Source organism: Colossoma macropomum, unplaced genomic scaffold (genome assembly GCF_904425465.1).
Source record: "Colossoma macropomum unplaced genomic scaffold, Colossoma_macropomum, whole genome shotgun sequence".
Lineage (NCBI taxonomy): Eukaryota > Metazoa > Chordata > Actinopteri > Characiformes > Serrasalmidae > Colossoma > Colossoma macropomum.
The window spans coordinates 18,165,388-18,180,544 of record NW_023494786.1 but is presented as its reverse complement, the minus strand read 5'-3'; the positions used below and the strand labels follow the sequence as shown (position 1 = coordinate 18,180,544).

General features: G+C 36.6%; 2 protein-coding genes across 2 annotated transcripts; both read right to left on the bottom strand.

Moving 5' to 3' along the window:
• Positions 1 to 6,115: 6,115 nt before the first annotated feature.
• Positions 6,116 to 7,072, bottom strand: LOC118827523 (olfactory receptor 52K1-like). The gene has a single exon (XM_036598915.1). The coding sequence runs from the start codon at positions 7,070 to 7,072 to the stop codon at positions 6,116 to 6,118; it is 957 nt and encodes a 318-aa protein (XP_036454808.1).
• Positions 7,073 to 11,867: 4,795 nt separating this feature from the next.
• LOC118827512 (olfactory receptor 52K1-like) lies at positions 11,868 to 12,824 on the bottom strand. The gene has a single exon (XM_036598905.1). The coding sequence runs from the start codon at positions 12,822 to 12,824 to the stop codon at positions 11,868 to 11,870; it is 957 nt and encodes a 318-aa protein (XP_036454798.1).
• Positions 12,825 to 15,157: the final 2,333 nt, after the last annotated feature.

The window sequence follows — 15,157 nt, the reverse complement described above, 5'->3', positions numbered from 1 at the left end:
CCATTCTTGCTGCCTCCATTCTTCCATAAACTACTTGTAACCGTCTCACTGGTATGGAGAAATCCACTTGGGTCATGTTTGCTAGGTTCGAAACGAGGAGAATGGAAAGAATGAGATGCGACAAAGGCTTGGAAGAAAATAACAAAAATGAATATATTGTTAGCTCAACAGGCATATACAAAACAAGGAAACAAATAGTTACACAAACAAAAAAAATAAAAAAAATGGGCCCAAAAAAAAACTTAAGAGCTCTTCAGGGTCACTGTCTCTGAATTAAAATCTGAAGCTCAAGACTGCTATGCAGCTTTTATGTGAATATGCGTGTATGCCGCTTCTTTTCTTTTCTTTTCTTGGGGATTAATCTCAATCAGTTCGTAAAGAAAAGCTTATCTGTTTCTCCTGTTCTGTCCCTGTCCGTGAAGGAACAACACGCAGGGCAGACGGCTTTCAACACGTGGTCCTGGCTCGCCGTTCTGGTCTCACTCACAGTCTGACGCGCGTGCGTGCTTGGAAGATCCAAACGGAGTTGCTCATTAAAACGGGAAATAATCGACAGCAAAAGACATTGATGGATAATTTCACCTTTACAGAGTGAAAGAAGTAAGATATGGCTCAGTTCTAGTCTTAATATCTGTAAATCCGTACTCTAGGTCAGTAAATTCAATGCTGTGAAGAGTAGTAAATTCAAAGCTAAGCTGCAAGTGGTTTCGTTCGTTGTTTTTTTTCTTTTCTAAAACTGGTTTGGACCAGTTCTCCCAGGTGGCTCAGACTATCTTAAAGCGCCCTCTACAGGAAATTTCAAGAACTGCAACATCTATACCTTAAGTGCAGCACAAACATGAAATGAAAATAAACCTTCACTTTAAGTGGGTTACATACTATTACAGTTTCATAAACAGATTTTACTCTGTTCAGTTTCTTAATTATTTGTTTATTTATTTACCTTTTTTTAATCTGAAAATACATGTGGAAACCAATACTAAATCAGGTGATAGTTTCACACTAATTTTATTTCATTTACCTCTCTCTTTTTCTCAGGAGTGTTCTACATATTTGACCTCTCCTCCTCTCAGTTGTGCCTGCATGCTTCAAACTGGCCACCATTGTGCCAGTTCCAAAGTCAGCCAGGGTTATTACTTAACTGACTAGCGCCCTGTTGCTCTGTCCTTCATCATAAGCAAGTGCTTTGAGAAGCTGGTCAGAGACTTTATCTGCTCCTCACTACCTGCCACTCTGGACCCACTGCAGTTTGCCTACAGACAGAACAGATGATTGCTGTCACTGATGATGTCATAGCCCTGACTCTGCACACTGCTCTCTCCCATCTGGACAAAAAGAACACGAATGTGAGAATGCTGTTTGTGGACTACAGCTCAGCATTCACCACCATCGTGCCCTCAAGGCTCGCATTAAGCTTCAGGATCTGAGTCTAAACAGTTCTCTGTGCAGCTGGATCCTGAACTTCCAGGCGGGCTGACGCCACGTCGTAAGCATGGGCAACATCACTTCCTCCTCACTGACCTTTAACACCGGAGCTCCTCAGGGCTGTGTGTTCAGCCCTCTCTTGTTCTCTTTGTACAATTGTTCAGCCAGACACAGCTCCAATGTCATCATCAAATTTGCAGATGACACCACAATTGTGGGCCTGATCTCCAATAACAACGAGGAGGCCTACAGCGAGGTGGTCAGCTTCTTGACACACTGGTGCCAAGAGAACAACCTCTTTCTCAATGTTGACAAGGCCAAGGAGCTCATAGTGGACGCAAGAGAAAGTGCACACCTCCATCACCATTAATGGAACCACTGTAGAGAGGGTCAGCAGCTTCAAGTTCCCTTGGTGTTCATATCACAGGAGAACTGACATCGACCGCACACACCACACAGGTGGTAAAGGCACAACAGAGGCTCTTCTACATCAGACGGCTGAGGAGGTTTGGCATGAACCCCTGCATCCTCAGACCAGTTTTACACATATACTGTGGAGAGCATTTTAACAGGCTCCATCACCACCTGGTATGAGGACTGCATGGCTTTAAGTGGAAAGCTCTGTAGAGTGGTGCAGACAGCCCAGTACATCACCAGGGTCCAGCTCCCAAACTTCCTGAATCATCATCATGATGATCTCCATGGACAATCCAGACCGCACACCTCAAACAGACAACTCACTCTAATCTTATTGTTACTTCAACTGATCGATGCCTGCACATATGAATTGACATCTTGCACGTCTTCTATCCATACCTTGTACACAACTGACCATCATATCGGTCAGTAAAGCATCGTTTAACTAACTAAAATGCCTAGGTTTGACCCTTTGAAATACTTGTAGTTCCATCCTTAATGTCTTTCTATCCATAATGTCTTTCAGGTTTGTCAGACACTAGAGGGCGCTCCTGATCGTGTCCAAAATGATTAGGTTCCTAAGGAGCTGTCAAGCAGAACTGCAGCTTGTAAATGTTTAATAATTAGACAAATGCATTTATTCTCTCTCTCTCTCTCTCTCTCTCTCTCTCTCTCTCTCTCACACACACACACACACACACACACACACACACACACACACATTTTCTAAGCCGCTTATCTGTCTGGGTTGCAGGGAGGAGCTGGAACCTATCCCAGCAGTTAGTGGGTGGAAGGCAGGATAAACCCTGGACAGGTCACCAGTACATCGCAGGGCAGACAAACAGACAAACATGTGCACACACTCACATCTTGGGTCAATTTAGCATATCCAATTGGCCTGACTGCATGTCTTTAGACTGTGGGAGGAAACCAGAGCGCCTGGAGGAAAACCACACAGACACAGGGAGAACTTGCAAAGTACACACAGGATAGAGCCTGGTCACCGTGCCACCATTATTCTTAGTGCTGAAAGCAGTCATGGGTCTTTTCCACAATGCCTTAATAATGTTATGTACATACATATGTTATTTTATGTTTATTGACACTTTAACCTGTCACTTGGGAAGAAAGAACCTCTGACAGAGAACCTAATTTGCTTCATGTGCAACATATCCACTCCGTTTTGGGGAGACAGATCAGTTCAGCAAAAAATCTCCTCCAACTTTAACTACTGCCTCAAGGACCCAACAACCCTCCTCACCCCATCATAATCACCAATAAAGGAGTTATTAAAGCTGCCAAACTGAAGCTCAGCCAAATTGAGAAACTATTAAAGAGAGCTCCCCCAGAACCTGTAGCAGCTCAAAGAAGAGGTTCTTAAACCAATGGAAAGGCAGCATTGCTCACCAACAGGAGATCCACCCACCTTCCTCTGTTGGGAAAAGAAAGAGGTCACACCATTTTCAGGTAATTCGGCAAAGAAACATTTTCAAGTAATTCAGCACACACTATCATGGTCACACTCTGGATGTGGTTATCTCAAAGGGACTAAACATCAAAATCAGACAAATTTGCTTTAAGAAAAGTTTTATAAATAACAGCACAGCTACAGTTTTCATGAGTAAAATGTGCTCTGTACCATGCAAACCATCTGATTCTGTTCATGCTTTGCTGGATAGCTTTGACTCAAAAATTGTTAGTGCTATGGATTACATTGCACCAGCTAAAATTAAAACTATGTCATGCCAATAGAAGGTACCTTGGAGGAATGCTACCACAGTTAAACTCCAAAAGAGAGAATGTACGAAGGCTGAACGCAGATGGCATAAAACTAAGCTTCATATCCACAAAAAAAATCTTTAAAGACAGGCTGCGTGATTACAACACAATAATGTGCAAAGCTACACAATCCATTCTCTCCAGAATTATCAACAAAAAAATTAACAACAGCAGAATACTCTTTGCCATGGTTGACAAACCAAGTCACCTACATATATGGTCCCTGAATTAGTTTCAACTGAGAAATGTAATGAGTCTGCATACTTTTTAACTCTAAAATCCATAATATTAGACAAGCCATTAACACATCTATATCCACCAAAGAGCCCAATGTCCTCTTTATCACCACATAAATATATCATGGTTAAATTGTCCCAGTTTAGTGCTATTAATAATGAAATTTTAATCGACATAGTATGACATCTCAAATCCTCCACTCCATGTTGGGCTCTCAGGAACTGCCCTAATATGGTTCAGTTCCTACCAGCAAAAAAGGGACTGCTTTGTGGAAACTAATGGAAAATAATGTTACTGAGAGAGTGCCAGTGGCCTGTGGTGTCCCCCAGGGTTAAATTTTTGGGCCACTTTTATTTAATTCATACATCTTGCCTCTTGGCCAAATACTACAAGATTATGGGACATCTTACAAAAGCTATGCAGATGACACTAAGATCTACTTGGCCCTCTCCCCAAACAACTTTGGTCCCCTTGACTCACTTTGTAAATGCCTTGAGCGCATCACTAACTGGATGTGACAAAATATTCTGCAGTTGAATAAAGATAAAACAGAGGATTTTATTTGGGAATAGCATTAGCAGAAGAAGCACAGACAATAGTTGCCTATCTGGATTCAAGAGCCCTAAAATATAAGAACTAGTGTGTAATCTTGATGTACTAATGGACTCTGATTTTAGCTTTAGGAGTCATGTCAGAGCAGTTACTAAATCAGTATTTTATCACTTTAAAACATCAACAAGATTAGAGATTTTCTGACTAAACCAGACCTGCAGAAACCCATCCACGCCTTTATTTCTAACAGAATTGGTTACTGAATTAGTCTCCTAAATGAACTCCCAAAAAAGACAAACAGCTTCAAATGAGTTAAAATGCAGCTGAAAGAGTTCTCATTAAGAGTAAAAAAAAAGGAAACACATCACCCCATTCTTAAATCCTTACTCTGGCTACCAGTTTATTACAGAATAGACTTCAGAATAGTATTACTGGTCTATAAATCGCTTAATAGTGTAGGATCAGCACATTTATCTGAAAAGCAGCAGCAGAACTCTCAGATCATTAGGAACTAGTCAGCTATTACTGCCTAAGGTAAAGACTAAACATGGAGAAGCAGCATTTAGCTACTACGCTGCTCTTAAATGGAACCAGTTGACAGAGAGCATGAGAAGAGCCACAACACTAGACACATTTAAATCCAGGCTCAAAATGTCCCTATTTGAGCAGCTTTCAACTCTGTTTAAAACACAGTTAGCTCTCTTAGCCGTTCTCCTCTGTAACAGCTCTTTATTATACTAATTTAATTTTTATTTTGCTTTTTAATTATCTAATTAAAATAAATTTTATTTGATCTTAGTTTAATGATTATTCTTTTAAAATTAATGTTTTAATCATGTTTTTATCATTTTTCTATTCTCTTTTACTATACTTTTTAATGACTTTGTATTTATTATTTGTAAAGTACATTAAATGGCAGCAGTGTATGTAAGGTGCTCGATAAACAACCTTCCCTTGAATTGCATCACTTTCAGCAAGGAACAGACATCACTACATTTTAACTATGTAAAGTCTATTTCTTTACTGTAGTTAGTCTGGAGTACTTGTGGATGGTGCTCTGAACATATTCTAGTCAGTGCATTCAAAACAATCCCAGTGCTCCTGCGCGTCCTTTATCTACACTTTCAATGCCCTTACTGACCTTCTCATTTGCTTTAACAGCAGTCTTAATGCAAGGAAATAAAGTGATGTGTTCTGATCACCAGACCACCACAAGGTCAAGCTTTCAGAATTTTGACTGAAATCTCGATTAAGATTAAGATTGTGCCAAAACGTTAAAGCATCATGAACCATTTTGTTCCCTTTTTTTTAAATTCTGTAAGTTCACAAATTGACATTTTGCCTTTAAATTACTGGCATTATAGACAACCTTATCAAATTATCACAACATTTAAAAATTAAGGGTGACTGAACTCCAGTCACACAAATTAACAGGGATAAATAAAGCACTCAATTAACAGTTGTTGTGGAAAAACTTATGATGCATTCTTGTTTGAAGAATGCAGAAATACATGTATGACATTAGATATTCACAACTGTTAAATAAACACTCATCAAAATTTTTCTGTTTTTGTTTTTGGATTTTATTGCTTACTTGCCTTTATAGTTTAGTGCTATGATGTACTAGAAGCAAAGTGATAACACACACATTTTCTTGGGCCCATTTGTTATTTTAAAAAATATATATATTATATATATTACTGGATTACTGTGGTACAACCTTCAAATGATTCACAAATTTCAGAAAATGTTCTCTTATTTCTTTTGTTCTTATTCCATAGATAATTGGGTTGAAGCAGCTTGGAAAAAGTACATGCATCGTACTCATAAAAATACGGCTGTTGATAGAAAAATTGTTTCTTATTCTGTATGACAAAAAAGCCATAAATGTAAGCACTAAACAACTTGTGATAACAATTATATGTGTAACACAAGTGTTAATAGCCTTCAAGTGGGACTTCCCTGATTTTATGACAGTGGCAAAGATTATTATATAAGACGCAGTGATGAAAACAAAATCTACAGTTGGTATTAAAAAAGCAGTCAAAAGTCCTACCAAGTTGTTAATAGAAATATCTCCACATGCCAACTGAACCAACGCCATGTGTTCACAAAAACAGTGATCTATCTCATTTTTCATACAAAATTGCAATTTTCCAGCCAAAGAAACCATTGTAGTAATTAATATTACATTCCTAATCACTGGCACAATAATAAACTTTAGAAAGTTGGGCATTTGCATATATTTGTGATAATAAAGTGGCCTGCATATAGCAAAGAACCGATCCAGAGCCATCCACAGCAGTAATGTAGACTGATATGAACCAACATAATGAAGACAAAACATCTGTATCAAACAGCCCAAAAGTGAAATCCCATTCCAGTTAAATAAAAAGCTAAACAGCATATTTGGCACAAAAACTACTGGCCAACACAGGTCCACCACAGCCATTAGACCAATTAATACAAACATTGGGGAATGCAGAGCTCTTTGAGATATAATTAAAAATATTAGAATGGAGTTTGAAGTGGTAGACAATAAAAACATTAGAAGATAGGGAATGAATAGAATGGGGCGCCATTCGCCCAAATCATGGAAACCATTCAGTTTGAAAGTTGTGAATGAAATATTTTGTACAGGATTATGTTGCATGCTGCTCATTGTCAACTTAAATTCAGCATTTTCATCAAATATAAGTGTTGAAAAAAGAAAAACTACTGAAGCAATATTTGAATATGTTTCTGTGTTGTTACATGTATAGCCTCTACTGTAATGTCAGTTAAATACAATCAAAGTATATTTCTGTTAATGTATATTGTATTTGAATTACACTACTTTAGATATCTGTATATCAAGACTGAACCATACAAACCACCTCATATGGGTATTCACTGGAATTGTCATTCAAAGAAAGCTGTATGACTAATGCTTAATAAAAGCTCTACATGTGTCTGATCTTTTATATACATCTTTGTGTTTTCTCAGGAGATTATGGTCTGCCTACAGCAGCTTGGTCCAACCCAGTTATTGGACGCCAAAGTAAAAACTCTGATCTGGCCTGCAGGGAAAGTTCTTAGCAGCGTCAGGAGCACAAAAACAGCACAACAGCAAAACAGCTTGTTCTATGCTAAGAGCTCAAAAATCACTCAAACACAAACTTGTAACAGTGGATTATGGCTATTTTTGATACCTTATACCACACTGAAAAGTACATGAGCTACTACTGAACTGAATGCATTCAAACATGAAAACTGTAAAACAAGATAATGTGGGCTAGTCCCAGGTTTTTTATCTCTCTTTTATTTAGAGCAATTAGTTTAATCCTTCTCCTCTCTGAGAGCATAAAATAAAGATTCAAGAATCAACTGAAATGTATGTCAAAATATTTTATAAAACACTCTGGGCTAGATGTATGTAGGAGTGCAGCCACAGTGCAGAATGTGCCTCGGTACGACCACAATGTGTGCCCACTATGCACCTGAACCTAATGTTTGATTTACTGAAACAGCAGCTTATCATGCAAACTGTGCACAGCCCCACCCAGTGAGGTGCGGGATTTAAAAGGCACTGTGAAACAATTAAGCAGTCATCAAATTTAAGACAAAAGAGAAGCTCAAAGTTCAGTCATTAAAAGATAGAGGTATTAATTAACAAAGTTTGCTCCCACCAAAACATTCCATGAGGGACATTCTACCCTTACCAAGAATGTAGAGTTTGTGTAACACAGACTGTGAAGCGCATACTCTGCGGCCACATCACGGACCATCTTCTCACTAGGAGTGGGAATCTCTAGGCGCCTGTTGATTCGGTTCGATTACGATTCAGAGGGATGCAATGCGATTATAAAACAATGTTCGATGCATCTTTTTTTCTCTATAGATCTTGTAAAGATCTACGTTTTTTATTTATTATTGAAATAAGTATTACAGGCTGCATCTACTACTTCCTGCTTCTGCCGTTTAGACGCCGCTCTGCTTAGCTCTGCTATCTTTCATTTCTCCTCTTTATTTTCAAAAGTTTATGAGGTATTTTAAAGCTGCAGTGTTTGAGCTCTCTCTATATAAATAAAAAAGTCAAGAGCACTATAAAACCAAAAATAGATATTTTTCCTTGTTTTTTGTACTTTTTAGAGTAGTGCTACAGACACACTTACAAACTGCCTCTTCAGGTTACAGACTTCTAAAAACAATGACAGTTTTGGACAAACAAGTCTTATTTGATTAATGATGTTATTACAGCCCATTATGCTTTTAACAGAAACATGGTTACATGAATGTAGTGCTTAAACCATTTTAATCAAGTTGGCACAACCAAACCTTAATTTTATAAATGTCTCACATGCTGAGAAGAAAAGTGGAGGTGTAGCTGCTCTATTTGATGATTCTTTCCAATGCAAGCAATTATCATTGGGTGATTTCACATCCTTTGACTATTGTTGTGTTTCTAAAAGGGGCACCAAGAATATTACTAGTAATTGTCTTCAGGCCTCTGAAGTACATTGTTAATGTAACTGATGAATTTACAAATATGTTATATTTTCTTTCCAGTGATTTTGATCATTTTGTTATTGCTGTTGAATTTTAAAAAATATAATGGTAACGGCAATTATGCCAAGGAACTCTATGTTATATTACACTTTTTTGGACTCTCTTGGCATGTGACCAGGAGCACACACTGTCATGGTCACACTTTATCTTGAAGAGTCTCAATATATCAGCCACTGATAAGGATGTCACTTTGTCAAAATCATTACTGTGTTTTCTCTGAAATTTAAACCTCGCTACACATCAAAACCTGACATATTTGCTTTAAGAAAAGGTTTATAAATGACAGCACAGCTACACTTTTCATGGCCAAACGATCTGACTCTGTTGACGCTTTGCTGGATAGCTTCAACCAAATATTGTCAGTGTTATGGATGACATTGCACCAGCTAAAGTCAAAATTATGTCATGCCAACAGAAAGCACCTTGGAGGAATGCTACTGCAGTACAACTTGAACATAAAACATAGGAAGGCTGAACACAGGCTGCACGCTTACAACACAATAATGTGCAAAGCTACACAATCCTTTTTCACCAGCATTTTCAACAATAACATTAACAACAGCAGAATACTCTTTGTCATTGTTAAAAACCATGTTACCTACATATGAGGCCCCTAAATTAGTATCAGTTGAGAAATGTAATGAGTATGCTTATGTTTTAACACTAAAATCCATAATATCAGAGCAGCCATTAATACATCTATATCCACCAAAGAGCCCACTGTCCTCTCTATCATATATATATCATGGTTAAAATGTCCCATTTTAGTGCTATTAATAATTAAATTTCAATCAACACAGTGAGTCATCTCAAATCCTCCACCTGTAGTCCCAACATGTCACCATCTTTTTAAATAACGTGTTTCACTCAATAGCATCAGGTATACTTCAGATAGTAAACACTTCACTCATGTCAGGCATTCTTCCTAACTAATTAAAAACAGATGTGAAGTCTCTCTTAAAAAAAGAACTCTACAAGTAACTCTTTTGAGTAATTACAGATTGATTTTAAATCTACCTTTTACTGGGAAAATTATCAGAAAAAATTGTCTTCAAGCAACTTACTGGTTTTCTCGTGTTAAAAGGTTGTCTAGACAAATTTCAGGTCAGGTTTTCTCGGCCTAATTATAGTACTAAGACAGCTGTGATTAAGGTTACAAATGATATTTATTTAAATACAGACTCTGGAAAAACATCCATTTTGCTTGATCTTAGCGCTGCCTTTGAAACCACTGACCAGACAATTCTCACAGATAGACTTGAGAACTGGGTTGGGCTCTCAGGAACTGTCCTAATATGGTTCAGTTCATACCAGCAAGGAAGGACTACTTTGTGGAAACAGAAAAAAATGTTTCTGAGAGAGTGCCAGTAATCCACCAAGGTTCAATTCTTGGGCCACTTTTTTTTTTTATTTTTTTTTTTATTTATACATCTTGCCTCTTGGCCAAATACTATAGGACTATGGATTATGGTACAAAAGCTATGCAGATGACACTAAGATCTACTTGGCCCTCTCCCCAAACAACTTTGGTCCCCTTGACTCACTTTGTAAGTGCCTTGAGCGCATCACTAACTGGATGGGACAAGACTTTCTGCAGTTGAATAAAGATAAAACAGAGATTACTTTATTTGGGAATAGCATTAGCAGGAGAGGCACAGACAATAGTTGCCTATCTGGATTCAAGAGCCCTAAAATATAAGAACTAGTGTGTAATCTTGATGTACTAATGGACTTTGATCTTAGCTTTAGGTCAAAGCAGTTATTAAATCAGCATTTTATCACCTTAAAACATCAAGTTCTCATTAAGAGTAAAAGATGGAAACACATCACCCCATTTTTAAATCCTTACACTGGCTACCAGTATGTTACAGAATAGAATTTAACATAGTACTGGTCTGTAAATCTCTCAATGGTGTAAGATCAGTGTATTTATCTGATATGCTGCAGCGAAATGAGTAGAAGCAATGTTTAGCTGCCATACTACTCTTAAATGGAACCAGTTGAGAGAGAGCACTAAAAGAGTCCTGACATGATACACATTTAAATCCAGGCTTAAAAAGTTCCTATTTGAGCAGCTTTCAACTCAGTTTAAAACACAGTTAGCTCTTTTAGCCCTTCTCTTCCATAACAGCTCTTTATTATCCTAATTTAACTTTTAAATTGATTTTAAATATCCTCATTCATTTTTAATGATTCTTCTCTTTGAAAATCTATTGTTGTAATCATGTTTTTAATTTCTCCTTCACTTTACATTTCTCAATATTCTTTTACTTTTTAAATGACTTTGTATTTATTATATGTAAAGCACTGTGGAGGACAACAATGTAAGGAGCTATATAAATAAACTTCCCTTGAATTGCATCACTTTCAGCAAGGAACAGACATCACTACATTTTAACTATGTAAAGTCTATTTCTTTACTGTAGTTAGTCTGGAGTACTTGTGGATGGTGCTCTGAACATATTCTAGTCAGTGCATTCAAAACAATCCCAGTGCTCCTGCGCGTCCTTTATCTACACTTTCAATGCCCTTACTGACCTTCTCATTTGCTTTAGCACAAGGTCAAGCTGTCAGAATTTTGACAGAGACCTCGATTATGATTAAGACTGGTTAAAGAAGGTTAAAGCTTCATGCTCTGAACCTTTTTGTGCACATTTTAAAAAAATCTGTGAATGCACAAATTGTTGTTCTGCCTTTAAATTTCTAGTATTCTGGACAACATTATCAAGTCATCACAACATTTAAAAATTAAGGGTGACTAATCTCAAATCACACAAATTAACAGGGGCAAATAAAATACTCAGTTAACAGCTGTTATGGAAAAACTTGATGCATTTTTGTTTGAAAAACGCAGAAATACATGTATGACGTTGCATATTCATAACTGTTAAATAAGCGCTATTACTGCATTACTGTGGTACAGTTTTCACATGATTCACAAATTTCAGAAAATGTTCTCTTATTTCTTTTGTTCTTATTCCATAGATAATTGGGTTGAAGCAGCTTGAAAAAAGTACATACATCGTACTTATAAAAATGCGGCTGTTGGGAGAAAAATTATTTCTTATTCTGTATGACAAAAAAGCCATCAAGGCAAATGCCAAACTACTTGTGATAACAATTATATGTGTAACACAAGTGTTAATAGCCTTCAAGTGGGACTTCCCTGATTTTATGACAGAGGCAAAGATTATTATATAAGACACAGTAATAAAAACAAAATCTCCAGTTGGTACTAGAAAAGCAGTCAAAAGTCCTATCAAGTTGTTCACAGAAATATCTCCACATGCCAACTGAACCAACGCCATGTGTTCACAAAAACAGTGATCTATTTCATTTGTAATACAAAATTGCAATTTTCCAGCCAAAGAAACCATTGTAGTAATTAATATTACATTCCTGATTACTGGCACAATAATAAACTTTAGAAAGTTGGGCATTTGCATATATTTGTGATAATAAAGAGGCCTGCATATAGCAAAGAAACGATCCAGAGCCATCCACAGCAGTAATGTAGACTGAAATGTGCCAACATAATGAAGACAAAACATTTGTATCAAACAGCCCAAAAGTGAAATCCCATTCCAGTTAAATAAAAAGCTAAACAGCATATTTGGCACAAAAACTACTGGCCAACACAGGTCCACCACAGCCATTAGACCAATTAATACAAACATTGGGGAATGCAGAGCTCTTTGAGATATAATTAAAAATATTAGAATGGAGTTTGAAGTGGTAGACAATAAAAACATTAGAAGATAGGGAATGAATAGAATGGGGCGCCATTCGCCCAAATCATGGAAACCATTCAGTTTAAAGGTTGTGAATGAAATATTTTGTACAGGATTATGTTGCATGCTGCTCATTGTCAACTTAAATTCAGCATTTTCATCAAATATAAGTGTTGAAAAAAGAAAAACTACTGAAGCAATATTTGAATATGTTTCTGTGTTGTTACATGTATAGCCTCTACTGTAATGTCAGTTAAATACAATCAAAGTATATTTCTGTTAATGTATATTGTATTTGAATTACACTACTTTAGATATCTGTATATCAAGACTGAACCATACAAACCACCTCATATGGGTATTCATTGGAACTGTCATTCAAAGAAAGCTGTATGACTAATGCTTAATAAAAGCTCTACATGTGTCTGATCTTTTATATACATCTTTGTGTTTTCTCAGGAGATTATGGTCTGCCTACAGCAGCTTGGTCCAACCCAGTTATTGGGCGCCAAAGTAAAAACTCTGATCTGGCCTTCAGGGACAGTTCTTAGCAGCGTCAGAAGCACAAAACAGCTCAAAAGAGCCCAAGAAACACTGGAAAGCAGACCGTAACAGTGGATTATGGCTATTTTTGGTACCTGATACCACACTGAAAATTACACAAGCTACTACTGAACCGAATGCATTCAAACATGAAAACTAAAAAACAAAGATAATGTGGGCTAGTCCTAGGTTCTTTCTTATCTCTCTTTTATTTAGACCAAATGTTTAATCCTTCTCCTCTCTGAGAACATAAAATGAAGATTCAAGAATCAACTGAAATATATGATAATTTATTTTATAAAATGCTTGAAATAACTAAGCACTAAATTTGACCAAAGAAAAACAAAGTTCAGTCATGAAGAATAGAGGTATTAATAAACAAAGTTTGCTCCCACCAAAACATTCTATGAGGGTGAAATTCTACGTCGGGTAAGAAAATAGAGTTTGTGTAGTATGGACTGTGAAGCACATACTCTGCGGCTGCATCACGGACCATCTTCTCACATACGTATATCTGGGGTCTATTTCATGAATTTTGTTGTGTGCATGCAGAGATCTGTGAGATGCCATGACTTTCTTTTTTTTCTTTTTTGTTTCATAAGAATGCATCACAGAGTGCATTGAAAGCTTTTTGTGAGCAGTCACTCCAAAATAGCATGATTTCAGCTTCATTTGTAGCCAAATACACATTTTTAAAGAAGACAACTGTGCTATATTTAAAATGCAAATTTCTTAATAAGAATTATTTTCACTATTTAGGCCTCATGATATTTAGCAAATAATTAAATGGTCTGGTTTAGTGTTTCGTAATTAAATAAAGGTTAAAATTCCAGCAGTTACTGCATTTACTAGTCATAAATCCAGTATGTTTCTATTTACTGTTTGATTCTTTATGTTGTACATGTAAGTCAAAAACTAAGAAAAAATATATTCAAACATAAAGGAGTCATAGCACTGTATTTATTATATATGCTAAAAGATAACTATATCCTTATTCACAAAGACATCTATATATCCATATAGAAATTCAATGTATAAAATTAAAAATTGTACTAGATGTTAGATGAAAATATATTTCAATTTTATCATGCTATTATTTGCTATTCTGTTTTGTTTTCAAGTTGCCAGTGTTTGGCGTGGTCTACTTTCACTGCTGCTATTCGTTTTGAGAAACATATCTTTATATCTATATAAACCTTTATGTACTTTATTAGTATCAGCTGAGCTGTTCAGAAAATCTAGAGCTGGAAACAGAGTTTACGTTTTCATGTTGCAGCAGAGATGTATAGATTGCTTGTATAACCATTATTAATCTTGCTAAGATCATTTTTAAATTATGCCAAATCTAAAACGCAAGGCCTGCTCCCTAGTTGTGTTGCCAAACAAAACAAACATCATATTTTCGTATTGCATTAGGGAAACAATCACTTAATAAAAGAGTTTAAATAATGTTATTGTGACAGTAAATATTCTTCCAGCATTCTCCTTATGTCTCTGTCTTGGCCATGTTTGCTCTTAGAAACACCTTTTTAAGACTAACACAAAAATAAAACTTGGTTTTAAAAGGCAGAAAAATCTGTGTAAAACTAGCTGCCACTAGTTACTAAAACTTTAGTAAATCAAATGGAATATGTAATCAGCTGCACTTTCAACATCTCCACCCATTTTTTTGTGTGTGTGAACCTTTCCTGTTTTGCAACACCCTCCTTCAACAGTAAGAAGTGCAGTTTTTTTCCATGCGCACAGCCCAGAAACGCGTTTAGGCCTATGCACCAGTTTAGTACATAACATGCTGGCAGAATGTTTCTGAACTGCGATGGAAAAGGTTTAGTACATCGGGCCTTTTATGTTCTAAAGCTATTCTTAGACATTTCAGGTATTATGACCTCTAAGCGTAGTCTAAACAAAGCCCACACCATCGTTTT

Excerpts from the sequence above, each read along its gene's own strand:
- LOC118827512 (XM_036598905.1), bottom strand. The coding sequence starts at position 12,824 with ATGAGCAGCATGCAACATAATCCTGTACAAAATATTTCATTCACAACC.
- LOC118827523 (XM_036598915.1), bottom strand. The coding sequence starts at position 7,072 with ATGAGCAGCATGCAACATAATCCTGTACAAAATATTTCATTCACAACT.